This window comes from Nymphaea colorata, chromosome 1 (genome assembly GCF_008831285.2).
Source record: "Nymphaea colorata isolate Beijing-Zhang1983 chromosome 1, ASM883128v2, whole genome shotgun sequence".
In the NCBI taxonomy this organism is placed as follows: Eukaryota; Viridiplantae; Streptophyta; class Magnoliopsida; order Nymphaeales; family Nymphaeaceae; genus Nymphaea; species Nymphaea colorata.
In genome coordinates this window covers 34,322,029-34,345,594 of record NC_045138.2, presented here as the reverse complement: position 1 = coordinate 34,345,594, position 23,566 = coordinate 34,322,029, and the positions used below count along the sequence as shown (strand labels likewise).

At 37.6% G+C, this 23,566-nt stretch overlaps 1 protein-coding gene across 1 annotated transcript; it reads left to right on the top strand.

The window, feature by feature from the left end:
- On the top strand, nucleotides 1–22,340 carry LOC116258697 (pentatricopeptide repeat-containing protein At4g21880, mitochondrial-like). The gene is made up of 15 exons (XM_031636023.2): nucleotides 1–396; nucleotides 1,620–2,249; nucleotides 3,643–3,822; nucleotides 6,179–6,243; nucleotides 7,633–7,740; nucleotides 9,643–9,756; nucleotides 11,209–11,304; nucleotides 12,639–12,737; nucleotides 15,766–15,885; nucleotides 17,140–17,244; nucleotides 19,175–19,339; nucleotides 19,441–19,568; nucleotides 19,645–19,714; nucleotides 20,766–20,983; nucleotides 21,584–22,340. The coding sequence occupies exons 1-15, from the start codon at nucleotides 231–233 to the stop codon at nucleotides 21,717–21,719; spliced, it is 2,400 nt and encodes a 799-aa protein (XP_031491883.1). The 5' UTR covers nucleotides 1–230; the 3' UTR covers nucleotides 21,720–22,340.
- The last annotated feature ends 1,226 nt before the right edge of the window (nucleotides 22,341–23,566 follow it).

The window sequence follows — 23,566 nt, the reverse complement described above, 5'->3', positions numbered from 1 at the left end:
AAGAAGTGTCCGTGTTACCAGACGGTGCCTTCTCTGTCCTGGGTCGACTCACCGAGGTCCGGGGACGGAGTGGCTTCAAAGTATCTACCTCGTCAAGCGAGGGCTGAAGCCAGGGAGGGACGAATAACCAAACGGGGACGTCGTAAGTTCGACAGTTTTGTACCGCATGCGGTTGGCGCGAGCCGGCGATGGCCCTCCAGTGGCGGTGGCAGTGAGGGGAAGAGAGCCAGATGAGCAAACTCTCCTCTTTCTTCCTCCCTTCCCTGAAGGCTGCCAAGAAGTCCGTCCAGGAGGAAGCCCTGGACCTCTCTTCGCTCAAAGCCCTCTCCCTGTGGCCCCAGTCCCCCGCGAGTTCCGCCCCTGCTTCACCTAAGCAGCGGCCCCCCTTCCTATTGAGTACTTATCTAATCCTCTTATTCGTTATCTGTTATGTCGTCGTTTATATGATTGATTTTTGCTGCTTGCTCCTGTATAGATTTTCTGTTCTTATGGTTAATTTTTTGGGTCATCTTCTGCGAAAGACGAGGCGGTGAAGAATGCCGGGGACCTTTTTTCTAGTGTGGTATCGTCTGGCCGCTGCCCGACCGCTGGTTTTCATTGCTCATATGTCCTTGACGCTCTTTGTTGCTTTGCTTTTAGGAGCAATCTTTTCAGAATTTTGCTCCTAGTTTCTATCTTTTTCGAAACGTACTGGACGAAGATACGTGGATTTTCTAGCTACTCTCTTTTTCGATCTTTGTTTGTTTGTCTCCTCATAATGTATCCGCTTTGTGGAATTGTTTAGTTTTGTGAAAATGCATATTGCCTGCGAAAAGCGAGTAGGTTTTTCCTGTTGGGACCGTATAATTACATATTTTTAGTTATGCTCGACCCTGTTCTTGCCGCCCACGGTTGTTTTCCACCAAATTTACGCTCAAATTTTGCTATTATTTTGATGTTCTTGTTCTGCTGTCTGCAATGCGTGCGGTCAGCAATGTGTCCTGTTTATTAGAAGATACACAAGATAAATCTTAAGGATTTTTCTGGTGCATCAACGACCCAGAGAACCGAAGTTTTTGTTCATTGTCCAAGTTTTGTAGACCTGTGTCCACTCTTATTTAGTGTTATGTGCTTGTAATGTTTCGCTGGAATATTTTTGCTGCTGGTTTCTGCTTTCTAGTGGGTTTGATGCTCGGTCGTTATCCACTCTCGTAATTTAAATTTTGGGGCTCTGTTTTCAGGTTAGTGTACTTGTCTAATTAGTCTGCACCTTCATGGTTCGAACTCTTTCCCGTGCATGTTCCCTTACAAGATTTTGAGCCGATCCATGGCCCAATCTTGAAGAGTTCCATCGCTCCGTCGATACGATGAGCAATACTCTCTTAGTCCTCCTTGGTGCCAACTGGCAAAACATTCGGATGGTTGCTTGGATGCATGTGCCTTCTGAAATCCGAAGAAGTTGTGTTTTCTACAAGAATAAAAAATCCCAAGTGCTTGTCTGGAACCTGAAGCGAGTGTAGTCATGTACTGGAAAATAATAAGTGAATTTGAGATCCCACCTATGCAATTTGTGCCCCTAGTTGCTTGAGACGTTGACTCTCTTCTACTTTTAATATTACATTTGTGATCTTCATTCTCAGATGGTGCTTCTGTTGAACTTTCTGAACGGCCTTCTTCATCATCCAAAGATGTCATGTTGCTGGAAAGCATTTTGGATATACCATGGTTTTCAAACACTTCTAAATCAGTCACACTGCATCGCAAAGAACTACTGAGAGGGAGAAAGCAAAAATGGGTATCCAAACACATGCAGAGTCGTAGGTTCGAAAAGTTGATAAGAACTTGTGCAAAGAAATTGGGTGCAGAAACAACTCTGGAGGTGTTTAGTAAGTTGGGTCGAGAAAATGGCATCAAAGAGTACAATGCACTGATCGAACTCAGTGTGGAGACAGCAAGGACCTGTATTAAAGAGGATGATTCAATAGATCAAATCCACAAAGCATTACAACTTTTACAGTCATTGAGAGAACAGGGATTCCCGATTGAAGAAGGAAGCTATGGTCCATTGCTTCAGTATTTCGTTGACATGGGCATGATAGAGGAATTCCAGTCCTTTAGTAAATTGATAATGGAGGAAAATCCTAGTTCATGCTTCAGGATAGGTTATTACGAGATGCTTCTATGGATTCTCGTCAACAACAATGATAAAATTGAGCAGCTGTGCAGTTATGTGGAGTCAAATAGGAGTGAGCAACATCTGAAGACCGCTGGTAAGCATTATGGCTTTTTTATTTTTGTCCCTTTTCCAACATTTTGCTTTCTTTTACGCATTAATGTCTCATTTGATAATTTATGAATCTCAATTAATGTCCATGGAAAGCAACGTAATGTAGAATTCTGGTAATTGGTTTTGTTGTGGTCAGTCTCTTATTCAGCCGAACACTTCAATGCGTCATTCATGTCAGATTGGATAGTGAAGTTCTCCTTTCTTTCTTACTAGCATTGTGCTTTTACCCTCCCGAACTTCTTGTTAGCTTCATTTCCCTTTGTGCTTCTGTCCTGAACAAGGAATATTTTTTTGACTTGTCCTTGAGTGAGAGGTGTTCGATAACAATTCTGAGAAGCGAGAATTTGTTTGTCAGTGTTGAGCTGTATCAGGTTGCTGAACAATGCAGTGCATTAGGTCATTTTGGCAGATATGAATCAGCCTGAATTGGTGATTTTAAAAGAAATTGTTATTTGAAATGTCTGAGAAACAAATATTTATTGTTATCTTCCTAAAAGAAAGTCTGGCACAGGCTAAACTAGCTAAGTCATGCTGCATGGCCAATATGCGAAGGTCCCTATACGGGCTTCTGCATTGATTTGGTGAGGGGGCCAATACAATATGTCTCATCCAATAAATCTGATGTAGTATGAAGTGTTACACACACACATGTACTTTTCACAATTTCACACACATGCACATGCACATTGGGAGAAATCTTATTTTGTCATGGGATGTTTACAAAATGATTTGGTTCAGACTTGTTGCATTGGTAGCCTCACCTTTGAGAAAATGCCTATCATCGAAGGTCTTTTGTGCCTTAAATGTTCTCCATAGGAGTGTTAATTAGCTCATGCATTATGTTGCATTTAACCTAAATTGCAAACAGTGAGATGGTTTTTAACTGTGCATTCTTCACAGAGAACTACTTGTGGGCATTTTGTAAGACTGACAGCAAGAATGAGATCTTGAAATTGTTGTCTTCCTAAAAAAAAGGCTGGCACAGGCTAAACCAGCTAATTCATGCTGCATGGCCAATATGCGAAGGTCCTATACAGGCTCCTGCATTGGTTTGGTGAGGGGGCCAATACAATATGTCTCATCCAATAAATCTGATGTATTATGAAGTGTTACACACACACGTACTTTCCACAGTTTCACACACATGCACATGCACATTGGGAGAAATCTTATTTTGTCATGGGATGTTTACAGCGCATGATGAGTTGGTTCAGACTTGTTGCATTGGTAGCCTCACCTTTGAGAAAATGCCTATCATTGAAGGACTTTTGTGCCTTAAATGTTCTCCATAGGAGTGTTAATTACCTCATGCATTCTGCTGTATTTAAACTAAATTGCAAACAAGGAGATGGTTTTTAACTATGCATCCTTCACAGAGAACTACTTGTGGGCATTTTGTAAGACTGACAAGAAGAACGAGATCCTGAAATTGTTGGAAGTTGTGGATATCACAAAAGTTTCATCCTTAGAGTTCCTGACTAGCCTTTTTGAGTGCTTTGGGAGATTATCACTTGTGAATGTTGCCGAGGAATGCATTTTGACTTTCAAACAGTCAGGTGATTGGCCTTTACTTGTCTTTGCTATTTTAGGTTTGGAAATTTGATTTTGTAGTTCTGATGTTGAAACTCTAATAGTTAAAGAGTTCAGTTTCTTCTGAGAAATTGCCTTTGATACTTGAATTGCAAGATTTGATCCTATAATTTCATTGTTTTCCCAGTAGTAAGTGATAATAATAGTGATAATATTAATAGTCTAATGGTGTTGTTGCTGTTGCTAGAACTATGTTCATCAACACCATTATTATTGCTGTTGTTATTATCATTACACTTGGGAATTGAGTCTTGCATTGTTTGCTCTCAGTTGTGGTTGTCCATCCATCTAGAACAAAGATATATTTATATTCTCGTACCTTTAAATTCTTGCTTCTTATATCTGTTACATCTTAAGTAATAGGTGCAGCAACAAACAAATTTTTTTATTTTCCGTTGAATCATTGATACAACCGTAGTTTGCTGATCGTTAATTGTTATTTCATTATTTGTGAAAATTTTATCGCTAGTTTTATTGTCTGTAAGCCGTTGTATTTATTTATGCATACACATACATATATTTATCCTTTCTGCAACACCCATGGTTTTTTGAAAATTGCAGCACTTGCATCCACACCCCATACCTGTGTGACATAGGTTACACGATTCTCTCTAAATGTCATCAAACAGCCTTCCAGCTTTCTTTATCAAGAAGTCCTTCTCTTGAACATGCATGAATTTCCAGTATCTGGTTGTCAGTTATATTAATCTGCTAACTAAGAACTGAGTACTCAGTGCGTTATGATAGGGAATTGATATGATGTTTGTCATAGAGCATCACTGTTACGATGTTACATGAGCATGGGTGTGAGTGAGAATTTACCAATTATGGAATTGCTGTGGCTTCCAGGCTATATATGTATGTATGTATGTATATAGTCATTAATGATCACTCTCACATGAGCTTGGATGTGAACGAGAGTGCACCACCTATTGAAATAAACTTGGCCATGGATGCAGCAAGGCTATATATGTATTTATGTATCTGTTTGCGGGAAGTAGTAATAAACCCAGGCCTATTATAGGACTGGTTTTTCAGGTCCCTTTCCATCCTTGGGATTTGTCAATCCTTAGGTGGAAAGGATGGTTGTGAAAGAAAAAAGGAAAAAGAAAAGGGTAAGAGAAAACGTAGGTGTTAGAGAAAAATCAGATAAAGACAGTTCCACAATGGGGCTAGTTAACCCATTTCCTACATATATGTAGGGTTCCATGTAATATAAAATATTTATATATAAGAAGTATAATTAATGTATGCATTGGAATTAGAGAGTAAAATACAAAAACCAAACAATATTAACGGCTGCCCCACAGCACACCCAGCTCAGATGCAGCTGCATATTTACTGCACCCATGTGACAGAACAAAATACTGACAAGTTTCCTACTTCATTGATGATTTGCTCCAGCATTTTGTGCCTACCAGATCCAACTGGTTCAGGCACAAAACAAGCGAACTGGGTTGTTTCTTATTGTTACACAGGATATGGACATGTTAAGGGCAGGAATTACTTAAATTAGCCAAAAAGCAGGCCAGGGAAAGGAAAAAGGTTTCCTTATCATTCACGTCTCTTTAAACTCAGTCAAGGCTGACTCATGGTTGATTGGTGCTAAGCTAATGACTAATGAGTTTCATTTTCACTTAACAAAAAGGTGTAGCTTTTGATTTTGTTTCTTGCAGTTAGATAAAGTGAGCAAGTAGAAGTTCTTTCATATATGCAAAATTATATATTCGTTTGTCGAAAAATTTTTGTCAAGCACCAAGGCGGAGGTTTGCTAATTGTTTCCACTTATCAGTCATTATACACTTCCAATGGTTATTCACCTTTGTTTAGTATTTCAGGAGGGGCCATAATTTTTGAGTATGAGACTCTACTATAAGATCCGTGTTCAGCAGCAACAAATTTTTCAGTTCACCCACCAGTTTCATTGAGCATTATGGGAAAGTGTGTAGCATATACATTGTATGTGAACTTGCATGGTAGATGCAGAGTACAAATAAACATAATTTTTTGGAGGTTTTTTGGATAATTATTTACTAATTTTAATCAGAGAAGGTTGCAATTTTGCAACAGAACTCTAGCCTGTAGTATGTTTTTCTACTGGACATCTTTGCGATGGATGCTTTGGCTTCACAAGAAGCCTACAGAGTATACATCTCTTTCATGTCCGTCTAGTATGTTGCTCAACCAATTACTAAGATTGAAGTTTTTTTCTTTGCATGGTGAAAACAGCATCTTATTGAACATGTTTTTTGTTGAAATTGGCATATTGGTCACTACCTTGAGCTTATATTTGATAGATACTGAGCAGTTGCTCTGTTGCAGGGAGAGAAATGGATGATCTATCATCGTTTATTTGCAGTCTTACTATCAACCTGTCTAATTTGAAGGTCAGTATATCCTAAAAAAGCAATTGATACTCGTCCTTCTTCTAGGGTCTGTTTTTTGCAAGAATACATGGTCCTCTTTGAGCTTAAAGTGCTTACCTGTTGCAAGCTAAAGCGTTATTGTATTAGGAAGTTTTTATAGCAATTGCCTCTTTATCTATTATATCCTCTCATTGAGGTGTGTTTTTCTAGGCTCCCTTTCGAAGGCATATTTGGTTATTGCTACTGCACTAATTTACTAGTATGGCTTTTGCTAGAGTGCAGAATCTGCAGATGCGTTGAAATGTTGTATTACATGGTCACTGCATCTGTATGAATTTTGGGGAGAAGGCAGAAATTATGCCTAGGAGAGCTTGGGTCGGCTTATTTAGCCACAGTTCTTTAAGCTGCAACAACAAATGGCAAAGCTGAAGCATAAGCACGCTTGTCTCATACAAACAACAAACTTCATTAGCACAACTGAGTAGGATCACTTGGTTTGGTTATGTGGATGGTCTGGATGTTGATCCTTTATACGAAAAGTGGCTATTTTTAATCTTTCCCATAAAAGTTGTGCTTGAATTTTTCTGTAAAAAATTTAGTCAGCTGAACCAGAGCTCAATTTACGGACAGCCCAGGCTCCTTGACCTCAATTGGCCCTGCAGGTGGATCGCTTCTAGCAACTTTTTATTTTTTTAGTTTTCTTTCTTTGTTCTATAGACTAGTCAGTAGATCATGATAAGTGGGGACATGATCTCTTTCTCTCATGTGATAAGTAGTATGACAGTGATGGTACTTACATAGGTAAGGGAAGGGATTAGTTTATTTCATAGAAGGCCAAGCATTCCAGTTGGCAGGTCATATTGCTTTGTTCGTTAGGTATGAATCTTCATCAACTGCAGATTAGAAATAGGTGAAGTGGAAATTGCACTTCTAAGTGGATGACACAAGTTCAAGATGCAATTGGTTAAAGGGATAGTGGTGCCAGCCAATAGGATTGATTTCTGCACGCTGGGAAAAGGTCTTCCCAGTGACCTACTTTGAGCAGCCATTGCAAGGCAAGGAACAAGTGAAAAATGACGGCCTTGCTTTGCTAAGAGTTGGGCCCTTCAGTTTACGTGTCTTCTTTTCAATGTCAACAATGTTACTGTACTTTGGTTTTCTTTTGGATATAATGCATTTTAGATTTATTTCTGCTGGCATTTATAAGTTTCTTCTTTATTTATGAGTTGATTTGGAAAAATATAAAGGTTTATTGGATCATTTATGTTGCAACTATAGTTGTCCTGGTAAAAGTTATTGGATAGAGGTGCTTCACTAGTCCTCTTTTTGCTTTTTTATCTGTTTGTCTCATGTTTCTTACATATGAAAGAAATACGATAATTCTTATGCAGCTAACGTTCTGAATTGAAGGTTGATGAAGTTATTGCAGAATTCAATGAATTGCATGAAAAGCTTGAAGTTCAACCGTCATCATCATCTTACTGCACGCTTGTGACTTACTGCTGTGATGCCTTGAAGGTAATTAATTTTTCTAGAGACTAAGTGTGCAGTAATTTTTTTAGAGACCAAGCGTATGAGTAGCATTTTTTTTTTTTGGAACTTTAGTGTTGATGCTTTTTACAAGCAGTAATTTTTGGTTATTTAATATTGTCCAACATCTCTCTTTGCTTTTCCTTGGGTGTTGTTGACTTTCACTACTCCTGTTCACCTTGATAGATTTTTTTTTTTTAACATAAACTAATTACTAGAAGCATACTTACCTAAATTCTGGTTTTCATGCTGTTCAATGTCTTTTGGTTTGGTCGTCCTCTATTCTTGAATATTAAAGTGTTTCTAGATCTCTTGATCTTGATCTATATGTTTCACATGTTGGTGGCTGCAGAGGCTATCAGTTCTCTTTGTTGTAGGTGTCTGCCAAGTTTCCTTCATTGGGTTGTCTTTCTATTTCCTTCAAGCTATGTGACACAGGTACGTGGGATTTGCCCAGGTCCCCCTGTCGGTACGTGGGTATGGTGACACGGGTACGGCTGGGTACGGCTGCATTTAAGACATTTAAAATTATATTTTCAAACTTAATTTTTCTTTAATTTTGATTTTTCCCTTCTTTTGTATTTCCCTTCCACTAAGATTCTATATTTTCCTTTCATTTTCTTTAATTTTGAGATTTTTTTGGATTATTATATATATAATATACATATTTACATATACACTTTGCCGTACCCTGTACCCAAATTTTCTAAAATCGTCATGCCCATACCTGCATCTTCCATACCCATATCCATGTGACGTAGCGTTCACGAAACTTCTTTCATACCAAGATTAACACCTGTATTGAGATCCACATGGCTAACATATATTGTAAATTGTTGTCTGACTGTGTCCTGGGTCCCTGACAATGTGAGAAATATATGATGTTCATGTCGGGTTACTAAATTAACCAATCTTAGTAGGAACCTTGTGCAACATTTATGGGCCATAAGCACTTGCATAGGAATCACAAAAGGTGGCAACGAGAAAAATTTGGCACTCCATGCATAGGGGCATGGGTCAATATAAGTCTTATTATTGTGAATGAGAGTTATTGGCCGAGGGCACTGAAGGCGTAAATGCATTTGTTATTTATAGCCTCGCAATGTCTGACTCCAAGCCTGTAACATCATAAGCTATTAGTTTTAACTTTTACCATATAAGTTGGTGTTACAGAGGTCAAGAATCAATCAAGTTTTTTGTTAGCTATTGTATAATCCATAACTTCTGATAGTAAAGTGTCTTATTACTTTTTGGAGAGGATCTCAATCCCAAAATTCTTCTCTGTAAAGGTGTGAATAGAGTCAAAGAAAATATTTAGAACTTCTCACACTTGTCTCTTTATGTGCTCATTCTCAGTATAAGCATCAAAAGAACAGCTTCTGGGCGGTCTGCCTACTCCAAGGAATGAACTCATGAAGGAAACAGACCATCCAAATGAAATTTCTTTGATGCTTCCTACTGATCTCACTTTCTTCTTTAATGCTACTCTATAGGTGGCAGATGAGAGAAAGACGTTTATAGCTTTATACACTTGGCCTAATATCCATTTCCATTGGTGGCTGGACATGCAAACATGAAGTATAAGATTATGTTTTGGAAATGTAAGCTTGTAAAAGATGTAATCCAAAGGAGAAGGCTAAGTTTATGGATGTCTACAAAAAACTGAATATGATTTATTTCCGTCATCCAACTGTGGGTTTTTTTTGCCTTTCAGTTTATTCTCATGTCTCGGTAGGTATTTCTATAATTTTTTGCCAGCCTTTCATATGGTTTAATTTGATCCATACTCAATTAGTTCTGGTCTTGCTTTCCGTTCTAGTTACTTCTTTATCCCGGTTGATTCTCTCCCCCTCCTCCCTGTTGATTACTACCATTATCTTTTGCTGACAGGTGCAAGCTGCTCTTGATGTTGTGGATAGAATGTGCTCATCAGGGTCATCTGTCTCTATTGAAACGCTGCACCCTATTTTTCGTGCCTGTGAACAGACTTGTGATTTTGATCTGGTAGATTTTAGTTTTTCAGTGTAGTCTTTCAATATGTCTTCTTCTTGCGTTTCTTTGTAACGAGTACCTGCTCTTTATTTTTTCTTTGTTGAACATTTTGAGCGCACATTTCTATGATATATTTTAGGTAATTTTTCAAGGAAGACTCTATTTACCAAAGAATTGGTAGTAATAAAGAAGACATGTAATTGTTTAATAAGGAAATAACCTTTGTTCAACTTGTTAACCCTTGTCTAGTACCAACTTACTCTGGGGTTGATATGATAAAATGGCCTCAACAAGAAATGTCAACTTCATTAGTTTACGTTGTCCTATTTAACCATTCCCAATTATATTAATGCATAACTAACTAAATAAAATAGTTAGTTCTCTTATCAGTATCTAATTAATTAGGCGATTTTTTTTTCTTTATTAACGCTAGAAAGTTAGCCAAGGGAAGTGTAGGTGTTTTTCGCAAAGGTGTATTTCTGATTCTATCTTTTAGGGGTAAAATAATAATTTTCACTAATTTATGAAAACTTGACAGAATTAATTTTCTGGGGCAGTTTAATAACCATGAAAAAAGTAGGTGTATTTTGAAATTATTGAAAATTTAGGTGTGCTTTTGTTAATTACTGGTTTAGAGATTTTTTTTCCCCTTGATTTATCCTGCTATCAAATGCAATTTGCTGCATGTGTGTCCCTTTCATATAAATGTGTTAAGTTTGTTGTGGCCTCGAGTGCCCTAGGCCACAAAAGTATTATTTCAAGAGTCTGGTGATAAGGACAGATCAACACAGTTTTTTTCCTTCCTCTATCTAACCATATTTTGGTCATGCTTCTCAAAAGAAATTATGATTTTTTTAACTCATCAAATTTTTATGCATTTACATTGTGAGACTTGATTTTTGTTGTCACACAGAAAATGATGTGATTCATCGGTTGTTGTTTGTTAAATAAACTATGTTGAACACTTGTCAAATTGTTTTGACCATTGTTTAGTGATTACTTGATTGAATGGTTTTGAGGTGGATAATGCAGGGTGCATAATAATTGGGATACATAATCCACATATACACACAGACACACACACACACTCCCTCTCTTGCTATTATGTGTATATGCACACATTTCCCATTAATGATAATTGGATCCATTCTGGTGAGGAATTTTGTAAGTTTTATATCTATGGCAAGTTCTTTAATTCTCTTGCTTCTCCAAATACTTCTCCAATCCCTCTTTTTAAAGGCTCATTCAATTTGATCACTGATGCCGCTTCTGTTCATATATTCATGTAATGAATTTGATGTCAATAGTGATTTTGATGATTGGTTTTCTCTTCTGGGATTATGACTCATGGAATCCATTTGGAGATATTCTACAGTCTGTCTCTAATTTATAGGCTCATAGATAGTTCATTTTCTTGTCTGATTCCTCTGGTTATTCTTTTCCTTTTTTTTTTTTAAATGTAAGGTCCACTCCATCTATTCAGTGATGCATCAGCTTGGGTTGGAGCCTACTTGTGAAACCTACAAATACATGATAAACTTATGTATCAAGATGAAAGATGTGAGTCATGTATCTTGTTTTCCTTTTTCCCTTCTACAAGAGCCCTTCTCTTGCAATTTTGTTAATACACTATTTTTTCTGGTTGAACCTGCCTTAGTGAGCTAGCTATTGCATGAGACAAACATTCATAACTTTCTTTCTTATTGCTGTAGTTTGGTCATATCATTACTGGTGAACTTTTGACTTGTTATATTTCAGAAATATTGGTGAAGTAGCAGTTTAAATATATTATCGTCTGCAATATGAAATATGACTATTTTTTCTTGGAGAGATTTCTAGATTTTTTATTTTCTTTTTATTTTTTATTTGCTTTTTATTGATGTTAGATTTAAGTATCCTGTATGAAATTTCATATTTTTCAGTGTTTAGTTATTCCTTTTTCTTTTAATTGGACATAGGAGATGAATCTTTTGTTGAAGTATAAGATATATATTTTGGTCCTTTTTTATTTGACTTTTAGTGTTTGGTCCATTATCTTCTACAAGCATGTTTGCACCATATGCTGCGTCAGTTATGTCAAGTCTTATATTTAGCCAACTACTTTATTCCAAGTATGTTTGACCTCATACTTTAAGCTTAAAAGCTTTAAACCTGTTCACACTGCTGCTGCTCTTTCTGCGTTATCATGAACTTGCAAGTGTTCCTTGTACTATTTCTGTCCATGAATTTCAGCCTTCTTTTACTCATAGTTGTTAATTCAGTGTTGGATTTGTTCTCATGTGACTGGTGCTCATGCGGTCTATTTCCTTTGCAGAAGTTTGGTTAACAAACCAAGTTGCTTTTGCTTACAGAATATAGTTCCTCTCTCTTCATGTTTTATCTCATATTACTCTTTCTACATTTTGTGAGGTCACTGGCCTGCCTGTGACAATAAATCAGAGGCTGGCAATTTATATACTACACTACAATACTACATTACTATTGAATGTTATTGGTAGATGGTGGGTGTGCAGTTAACCAGTCTGTGTGGGTATCTGGTGGTGTCAGCACTTGAGAAACTGTATGGATATGGGAAGAAAAACACAAGAAATGATCCTTGAGAAATTTTATACTTTCTTAGATTGAAGTAGGTTGTAGATACTTACATCTGCAACAAATACCTTGCATAATTTCATCTTTTGATATTATTAGAAATTCCATTTTCTTGGAAGAACTTCATTTTCTTGTCTTCATGTTTTGGTTGTCATCAATTTCTTTGTTTTCATACTGATTGCACTAAATAGGAGCTTTACTGGCATATAAAAAAAGACTGTTTAGCTTGTCCTATATTGTGATTCTGACAAAGAAATGTCTTGCAAAAGATTTACTTTAGGATGTGTTTCACATTGTTATAGTTTGATGGGGCATACAATTTATTGGCTAGCTTGGATGAGAAGAAAATTGTGCCAACTGCAAGCATTTACAATTCAATCATGGTGGGGTACTTTCGAGAGGTAATGCACTTTTTAACATTTTCTGATTGTTGGACTTAAGGTCAGGGTTACCTCTGGTATAACTGCGATTTTTTCCTGGGATGGTATAGTGTTTCTGCATTGATTTAATCCGATGTGGGATAAAGTAATTGGGCATTCCATATACTTTCTAATTCTAAAAATTTCATTGACATAATAATTCTTTATAGGACCAGATTTGGTATTTTTTCATCTTTGCTTGTGGAAGTATTTTGCATTACTTTATCTTTTAATGGGGAAGACTGTTAATCTTATCAAATGATATAATAATTGTTATCTGCTCAAGGATAGTTGGTTAATCAATAGAATCTAGCCTGCTTAGTTTTTCTCTCTTGTTTTAGAGATGCTTCTAGGCCCTTTCAGGATCCTCCCTTCCACCCCACTTTGACCATGCTCTTCAATTTGTACCTCAGCATCTATGGCTTCATTTTGTTGGCTTTCTTTATTGTTTGTTTTATTCATTGATAAATTTGTAGACTTTGGTGGGCTCTCTATAGGGCTGCACACGAGCCGAGTCGAGCCCGAGCTTGGCCAGGCTCAAAGAGCTCGAGCTCAAACTCGAACTCGAGTCGAGTTCCCCAACACGAGCTCGAGCTCGACTCGACTATATATAGTCGAGCTCGAGCTCGACTCGTTTAACTTGTTTAGTTAGGCATTGTCCCAGAGCGTCGGCAATGAGGTCGAGTCCTTCGCCGGTTTGGAGGTCGAGCTTGAAGGCGCGTGGTGGTGAGGGGAGCAGCGCCTCGAGGAGAGACGACGAAGGGTAGCACTGTGGTATGTGAAAGCTACGTCACCTGTTCCCCCCACCAAGCTGCGAGGGTTTGAGGGAGAAGAGAGAGAGAGAGAGAGAGAAGGAGCGAGGCTGCGAGGGTTTGAGGGACAAGAGACAGAGCGAGGGTTTGAGGGAGAAGAGAGAGAGAGAGAAGGAGTGAGGCTGCGAGGGTTTGAGGGACAAGAAACAGAGCGAGGGTTTGAGGGAGAAGAGAGAGAGAGAAGGAGAGAAGAGAAGGGGCGAGGGTTTGAGGAGAGGGAGAGAGAGAAGGAGAGAAGAGAAGGAGCGAGGCTGCGAGCGAGGGTTTGAGGGAGAAGAGAGAGAGAGAGAAGGAGAGAAGAGAAGGGGCGAGGCTGCGAGGGTTTGAGGAGAGGGAGAGAGAGAGAAGGAGGGAGGCTGCGAGGGTTTGAGGGAGAACCCTATTTCTCGCTTGGTCTTCTTCATAGAGCCATAACCAAGTGATTTTTGGGCGCCTTCTTTTCCAAAAAAACGCTTCTTTCTCCTTCTTCTTCTTCTCTTCTGCAAAACAAAGTTAGAAATCATTGGGTTCTTGAGACCCTCTCTCGTTTGAGGGAGAGGGTTTCAGTTCTCTGATTTAGGGAGAGAGGGGGAGAGAGAGATAGAGAGGGAGAGAGAGAGAGAAGGAGAGAAGAGAAGGAACGAGGGTTTGAGGATTCCACCGATCGCCAGAAGGAGGAAGAGAGTGAAGAGAGAGAAAAAAAAGACGAGAAATGAAGATGCGCGAATGAAGAAAAAAATAAATATCCTTTCTTGGGTTAAGCGAGCCGAGTTGGGTTAAGCGAGCTTCTTAACCGAACTCGTACTTGGCTCGATAAAATAAACGAGTTGAACGGATAACTCGAGCTCGGCTCGTTGAGTATAAAAGCTGGATCGAATTCAAATTCGAGCCGAGCTTTAACGAGTCGAGTTCGAGTTACTCGGCTCGTTGTTCAGCCCTAGCTCTCTACAATCTTGTCTTTGTTGATGGAATGGTTATGCATGTTGTGTAATGCCTAACTGGTCTCTAGATTTGTCATCCTTGATTTGGATAGGGATGCTGGGTTCATGCCAACCAAGTATCGGTTACTTACATGTCCGAACAAAATTATATGCTTCAAGGGCAGCATTTCCATCCTCAATTATTCAGTACACCATCTTCTACCAAAATTTAATTCATTCACTGATAATTTGTTCAACAAAACCTGTTTAAGTAATTTTGACTTTACATTTTATTACATGCATATATATTGGCTGAAATATCATAGTGAAAATGTAGAAATTAATATGAATTAAATACAGGACCATCTGTAGATCTCAAGTGTAAATATCTCCAGGGTCTTAAGATTTAGTGATGAAAATGACAATAAAGTAAGGATTACAACAAAAAAAATTTATCAAGATTTCCTACCATCCCAAACTGGAGAAGGTATCTTGTGCAAGATTTCAAAACTATGTTGATCTGAAGATCTCCATCAGAGAACTTTTTAGCTCATGAGGTTGTTGCTCCTTTTGCTGTTCACAAGATATAAGTGCTGCCTCCACTGGTTCTCATTCATACTGCAACTGAGCATCTCGCTCAGACTGCTGTTTTTATTTTTCTCCTCCAATTTAATCTGGTTGCAGAAATATTATCGTTTCTTGTCATGCAGGACAAAGTTGATTTTCTTAAAGGGTTTTATGCCATTTTAGATGAATGATAACATTTTATACATCCTGGTGTGACCCTACTCTGGGGCTCATTTTCAGCAAGGTTGAGGGTCACACTGAATGTATAACTGAAGGAACATGCCTATTAAAGGGGTCATGTGGCTGTAAGCCACAAATTGAAAGTGGATGATGATGGTTACATTTTGGGCCAGCATTCTGGAGGTCATTTAGCAGATCCGTCTGGCTTGACATATTTTTAATGTTGTGGGCTGGTGTTTCCAGATAGTTCTTTTGACAAGTTCTGAGTTTCTACATTTTCATCAAGGAAAATGTTTGCAAGATTGATGCTATCAGTGTAGTATTATACATCTATGCATGTGTACATATGTATTTTTAGAAAAGGTATTTGTTCAACTCTGTATCTAACCTCTTGTTTTACCTTATCTCGTTTTCTATTTGCCATGCTCAGTTAGATACAGCCAGTTATACTTGAGATTCCCGATTACTACACAGAACTGTTGGTAGTTAATTATTGTAATGTTTCCTACTTCTTGGTTGGTTGCTATTAACTTATCTTTTATTTTTTGTCAGAAAAATGTTGAATCAGGAATGAAGGTTCTGAAGCAAATGGAACTTGCAGATGTTAAACCAGATTCAGAAACATTTTGTCACCTGATATTTAATTCTCAATGTGTTGAAGATATTGAAAGGGTAGGTATATTTGAAAAGGGTTAGAGTTAAATATTACCTTCTGAAAACAAGTTTAAAGAGTAAGACTATCCTGATGGAGACAAGGTGGGTGTAAAATTTGCTTTATTTTCCATACATGTGCAACTCTTCTGAATAATCTACACTGTTAATAAGTACTTACACTTATATTATTGAAAAGTTATGTTGGACTGCCAAATTCTGAAAAAATGGGGATCTGGTTTTCCAAATTTCAAGAGAACCCATGGCATTGTACTTCTGAAATGGACTGAGCAGTGCAGTTTATTATCTTACCTGGATGAGTATGTATAAAATGGTTATAGGAGTTGTTGCATATCAATGCTTCCTCGCACAGTGTTGATATAGATCAGCCTTATGGTCCAGATACTTGTACTTTCTGATGCTACTATATTCTTGTATTTTGTCAGATTGGCTCATGAATTTGTCATGGAGTCATGGTAATCCTTGGCCTTGGGAGGGCATTACAGGAAGCTATCTTCAATAGGATTGATGATTGGATTAGGATACATGAATGTTTAAAAGACAACTTGGTTGCACGGAATGTTGGTTCATATTGTGTCTTTGCAGCAAAGCAAATATGCATGTTTTCACATAAGCTATGGTGGCTCCAAATCTTAACGCCATGTGGCAGTGCTCATCTTTCTGGGGATTAGTCACCATTTTGTATAACTTTCAAGATGTGTTTGAAAACATTTATTTACATTCCTTACAGTTTTAGTAGCCTCTGCATGATAAGAATCAAGAGGGTAGTGAATAACTTATGTTAAACATGACCCTTTTTTGTCTTCTTGGGAGATTAGAATTATGAAAGTTGACTGTAACATCAAAAAGTTATAATGGTATACTGTCATGGAAAGCTTTGTAATTATGCACATTGCATTCATCACACGCGTGCACATATTATGAATGTAAGTTATGTAAGATTTCATCATTGCAAGAATATAGGGAAGAAATTGTTTCTTCAAAATGATTTCAAGCCACTTTTTTTAATGAACATGATGGTAATTTTTCTTCTGTATGTTGAAATGGCTTCAGCATCTGTTTCCTATGAAATGATGGGATTAGATTTTTCATCGTGGCATTTTATAGAATACTGAAGTGTTGATCTATAAATTTTTTCACAAAAATTTGGTTGGTTTGTATTCTAGAATATCATCAGTATGCCTCATTCGATACGTATGTTTATCAAAATTATTAATTTGTGTATCACTATTTCAAATGATTATATGTCTGCAGTATTGTGAAGAGATGCAGAAATCAGGTCTTGCTTTGAACAAGCACTTCTTCTTGGCACTTATTAATGGCTATGCAAAATGTGGGCAGTTTGACAAGGCAAAACAGGTGCTTGGCAACTGTCTCCCTTCAATAACTTTATCTTCTGCCAAACCATTGACTCAAAATGTTTAGTTTCCTGAATGGACTATAACTGTATTTAAGAACTTCTCTTACTTGATTTTGTTGTTTACTGAAAGGTTGTGCTTTGACAAACTTTTGATCCATCTTACATGGTTGGGAGCACAGTCAGAAAAGAAAGCTAACTAATTTTTCAGTGACTAACACAAAAATTGTATATATAAACTAAGGAGGCATAAGCAAATGGCGTTAAAAAGAAAGTCGTTTTCACTTCCTAGACAAAATTAGACTTGGCAACCTTGACCAAGGCCAATGAACAAAATAGACATGGGCTCCTTGACTGCACCAGAGGTACTTCTTTGACCATGCCTAAGCCATGTCCAGAGCCACATTCCATGTCTACATCCATGTTGAGCCATGTCAGCATGGCTGTGGCGCTAAAACTAGTCCACAAGACATTGGTTTTTTGATGATCTCAAATTTTTGTAGCATCATTGTTGTTTGTTTTGCAGTTCTTTATGTGCAGTTAAACTTATTATAGTATTGGTTTTAATATTCTTTAAATGCATATTTTTTTATTTGATTTACTAACATAGTTACCTCATAAAGATGATTAGCTATCTGGATTTTATGTGTGTGCCGTGAAGATGGAAAGAGCTCTCATAGTCATAGGAGCCCATTAAACACTCTCATGAACTTGTGGCACAAAAATGTAAATATCAAAATAAATGTTGTAGAAGGAAATAAGCTAGAAGAAGGATACATAACAGCATATGTAAGTCTTCGACAAGTCCGAGACTTGGACCTCTTGCTGAAGAAATTAGTCAATTGAAATTCGAAAGTGACATAAGAGTAAATCCACATTCTTCTTCAATTATTCTTCTTGAACATAGAAGAAAGCAAAATGTAGGTACAAAGATATATTCTTAGAGTCTTTACAATACTTGAATCACACAAGAACCTGATATAGATATAAAATCTATATTCTTCACACAATTATCACTCATAAAAGAGTGAAGAAATAGTGAACTAAGGGAATAATATTCTATTAAAACAGAAGTGAATTAGCTTCAGAGAAGCTTACAAAGTGAGGGTTCAAACCACCCAATAAATGGACTACAATTACTTTGTTTTCTACTTTTAGGAAGTTTTGCATGAAAAAGTGCATCTGCATGGTTGGACATGATATCTTGTTTCATATACTGTTGTATTCATTTCAGGTCGGGTCTGGGTTAATGATGGCTATACCTGGACACCACCGATTCCTGGGAAATCATTTCTGAAACATGAAGCTCACAGCTCTAAAACTTGTTTCCTCACCTTGGAGACCAGTTTCCTATTTGCATATAGTTCAAATTTCAGTATTGTTTTAAAATTTTGCGTAGTCAGTTTACTCAATAAAAATCTGGTATTTGCATATTTGAATGTTAACAAGGTGGAAACATGCTAAGCTATTTTTTGAATGCATTTTTATGTCTAAATCTTACAGATTTAGGACTTGTTTGAAACTTATTTTTGTGACTTTTGTAAAGCAGCATAACCATATGCTTACTTTCAAGGTGTGATTCTTTCACCATTGACATGAACATATTTCTTGGGACCTTTCAATGATGTACTTACAAAGCGAATCGTGGGGAATCATTTATTTACTGACTATGTGTGCCTGTGGAAGGTGTGCATGTGTACTGTGGTGTGTGCATGTTCATTTGACATGTAAGAGCTATTTGTTTCCTGTTCCAATTTTAGAAAATAAAGAATCTTATTTCCTGGCAAACTGGTTCATGGTGTTAGTAGTTATCCTCTATCGTGATGAATGCCTCCACTTTCTCCTCATATACTTGTCTTCTACTGTCACCGTTTCTATGCGATTAGTGCAAGGTAGAGCTGAAGTGCTTCTGATATAATAGTTTTGCTGTAGGTGGCTTTAGACTGTCGGATACAACCCAAGAATATTGTTGAGATAAAAAGTGCACTTGTCCTAGCTTTTGCATCATGCGGACAAATGTCTGAGGCTCTAAATGTTTATGAAGAAATCAAGCTAGCAGGGTGCTGTCCAGATCCAAAAGCTGTGATCAGCCTTATTGTGAGTTTTGTTCTTTTGGACTGCTTTGCTTTAATAGGTAGATTCTGTTCAACATTTGCATAAACATGATTCCTATTTTCTCTTATTATTGTCTCTTATAGGAGCATACACAATCCGATGGAAAGTTAGACCTGTTGCTTCAATTGCTTGGCGACCTGAATGATAAGTCCAGTTGGTGTGATGGGTGCGGCCGGGTTTTTCTGTACTGCGTCCAGTACAAAAATCAAAGGTTGCATCATAGAATAAATTCTGTTAATTTGTCCATGACATCCTTTTGTCTTATTTTTCTACTTTTCTGGAACCAGTTGTGCAATCAACCTACTCAAACAGCTTAGAGAAAGAGATGAATTGGCAGCAGATTACTTTTGCGATCAGGTATGCTTTATTTTGTTTAGAACTTTTTTGTTTGCTCTCTGAAATCTGTAGATTCTAGATGAGCAGCATTCATCTTAAGCACTTGTAGAGAAACTCCTGAAACAAGAAATACAAATCCAAATACGATTCTATTTGGCTTTAGTTTTTCATGCATTGCCCTATAATTCTAAATTTCATATATTTGTAATCTTCTGGATATAAGGCTTGCATCCATAAGGTAGGTTGTAGATAAAATGAGTCAGAAATGAGATGAAGGAGCTAATTGGGTCATTCCTGAAAATAGCACCAGTTGAACAGTTGTTTTACACACACACACACACACACATATATATATATGTGTGTGTGTGTGTGGAGAGAGAGAGAGAGAGTAGGAGGATATTCCGAAACTACAATATTAAAAAAATGTGTAAATACCAGATCAGATTTTATGAACGATAAATCTAATGCCATTAAGTGAGCTAATTTATTGAATCTGACGTACGGCTTTGTAGCTTTTATTTGTTTGATCCTATAAAAATGGATATTTCTAGCGCATTTGTACAGATGGATTTACTGGTAACAACTTCAGGTGGTCAAAAAAGTCGGACAGCACATTAAATTGCTTTTTTCTAGGAATTATACATACACCCCTCCCCATATTCCACACCTTTGAAGGTCCAAGTAGATTTTTGGTTTCATAGTGAATAGAATTTGTTCATGTTTTATTTAATATGATAAAATAAACACTCACCCCCCATATGCTAAGTCTTTTAAGGTCCAAATAGGTTTTGTGAATAGAACAAGTTGTTCATGTTAATTTAATGGTAGAGGGTAATATTGAAACTTGAAAGTAAGTTTTATATTTCTCAAGTTAACAGAAATTCAAAACCTTGACAGTTTTCATGAAAAGTTTTAGCCCTTATTTGGAAAATCGCAACGCTAATACCTTGTATAGAATTATAGGCAGGCCCAAAGGTTAAATTTTTTGTTTATGATAAGATGTCGTTTTAGTAAGTACTCATGTTATCTTTTTGGGTATCGTCATCTATTTTTCATCACTGAGATGGAACAGGCTTTTGGCTTAATCTATAACATGGATCCTGCTGATGTGGAGATTGGCTTAAGCTTGCTTCAAGGTATTAAGGAAGATGTTGGTCTTGCTCCCTCAAGAACAAGTCTAGATTTTCTTCTCAGCACTTGTGTTAGTGCTAAAAATGCTGACAGTGCAAGACTGATTTGGAAGGAGTACGAAAAGGCTAATATTCCTTTCAATGTGCTAACCTTTTTAAGGTATGAATCTCTATTGGAAATCTTTCTATGGATACATATATGAACTTTGGTACAATTATCAATAGCGTAGGAAACACGTATTCTCTGTGCTTTACTGAACATCTTCTTCTAGAATATTGCAGAAGAATTTTATGGCTGGACATGGCACATGTTCATATCTCCAATCATAATTTTGCTTAAATGTTCAGTTGTGTGTACATGGTCTCTGAATGAGGTTGGCAACTCCCATATTTGTGTGTTCGAGTGACTTTATTCAGCTCGCCTTATTAAAGGTTTAATGGTCCTTAGAGACGTTGGCCATGACATGCTTTTGAATGAAGATGTAAGCCGAACGTGAAAATGGATGCTTGATCAGCTTAACACTTGTAGGCACATAACATAAGTTCTTATGGATATTCAGATGACTTGAACCTACATTGGAAATCTTTTCTCCCAGAAACAACAAGCCTACTACCACCTCTCTTTCCCAGAAAAAAGACCAACATTCTCGTGTGCACCCTTTCATGTCCTATCATTGTAGGAGAGTATCCACCTGAAGATTTTGAAAGTAAGCCTTCTTGAGCTAACTTGGTTTATCAATATTATTTCATACTGCTGCAGGATGTTCCAGGCTTTCTTGGCTGCTGGCCAGCATTCGTCTGCATTTTTCCTTCTAAGGAAAATGCAATACACTGATCCTGATGTTCGTGACATTATCAGGGCATCAAATTCTATCTTTGGCAAGCGTGTGAAGTAGCTATCAGCATGGTTTCGAATGAAACTTCATAGTGGTTTCCCCTAGCTTGTGCATCAGATAAGCAAAGAAAGCTTTCAAGCCTGAGGAAATCTGTGTTGTAAATTTCTTGATAAGTCTTTCTTATCATGCAAGTAAATTCCTCTGTTTTGCATACAATAGCTACTCATATTTGGTAGGGAGCAAGTTCTAAACTTGGTGGTCTCAAAGCCCATGGGTCCGGGGGAACTCTGGTCTTTACCTATTTGAGGCTGGCCAATTTGCAGTTAATGATAGTGGGATTGTTTCCGTAGGGAAGAACAAAAGGAAAAGGATTCCATTCTTGAGCCCATTGCTGCAACCACCATATTAGTTGCGTCCCTGAGTGTCTGTCTTCTCTATCCCGCCAAATTGGCACACAGATATTTTAGCAACAAAGATATGAGACGTTGGGAGGCACGGACATATATATTTCTGCATCAAATAAGTGATCTTGACATTGGCACTTTCGCAAAGAAGCTCAGCCATGGCAACATGTGACACGAAAATTTGATATCTTTTTGGTGTATTTGCATAATTATTCTTGCCAATTTTTTAGGAGATATATGTTCTCAGTTTTTCTCACTGCATGTGGGCTTTCTTCAATGTGTTTTAGGTCGAGTGTTTTGTTTATTCAGTGAAGTCATCTGTGATATCATATCCTTTTATGATTGTCAAGCTCATACGTAGCACCCACGCCCTTTTCACTGATTTTGGTTTTGTGGGATCTTTTCTCTTCATTAAAGCGGTATTTACTATTTTGTATGCATGCTTTCTTTTGTAGTGCTCTACACCTTGCGAGTCTTTGCGACATATCATAATGTCGACTGCCTCCTGGCCCGATGGCTGTATGCACTTTGCTGTTTATGAGTGGTGTGGCGCAACGGTAGTCATACGGTTGCAATCTTTTGGGCTGCCAATGGCATTCTAAATTGCAATTATACCCAATGTGATTTTTGGTGTTTTTATTAGGACCTAGATCCTTGTTTTTAATTCTTGAATTTTTGTTGTTAACGTAGCAAAAGTTAAGCTTAAACCAGTCTTAAAGGAGCAAAAATACTCGTTGGTTGCCTATTAAGCTTAAACTGGCTTTAGCGTGAAACTGCGTTGATGAACACGTATCACTTTCTCAAATCTACTGTAGCTTCGTTCTTTAAAAAATAAATCATTAATGAAATGCTTGGCTTTCCTCAAGCCAATGTTTGGCTCAAGCTTAAACTACTCGAATTGAGTCAAGTTCGAGTTTCTTTCGAGTTTCTTTCAAGACACTAGAGTCGAGTTCGGGGCCCGGTAGCTCATGGACATTTTTAAGCGTTCTGCATGCCCGATTCCTCCACTCTCTTCGGTTTCGTTTCCTAAGAAGCACGTCACGGATTGGCGAGTGAAGTTGACTAGTGCTTTGCAAACCTTTCCATGGATGGGAAATATGGGATCTTAGATTCTTAATAACTTAAGGTCCTAAATGGTACATTGAAGAATGTGATCCCTTTCTAGAAAGCATCGCTTCGTCTTAATGAATGTGTAAAAGCATCATATGTCTGAGTGCTAAAATTTGTTCCAAATAAGAAAGCACAGGTATCGTGCTGATCAGCCCAGTCGGTTGCCTAGTCCATCTGGTCTAGGGCTTCGACTTGGAGTTCCAAGTTCCAACTTCCAAATAATTTCCACACGGTCCATTCAGAATAAAGAAAAAACCGTTCGGTAGTTGGAGCGCTTGTGTTCTGTCTTAGTCCACCCTGTGGCGAACTCGTTCGTGTTTGTTCCAAACGGATTAGGGCTGTAGCCTTATTTTATATATATATATATGTGTGTAGACTTCGCTACGATCGCTT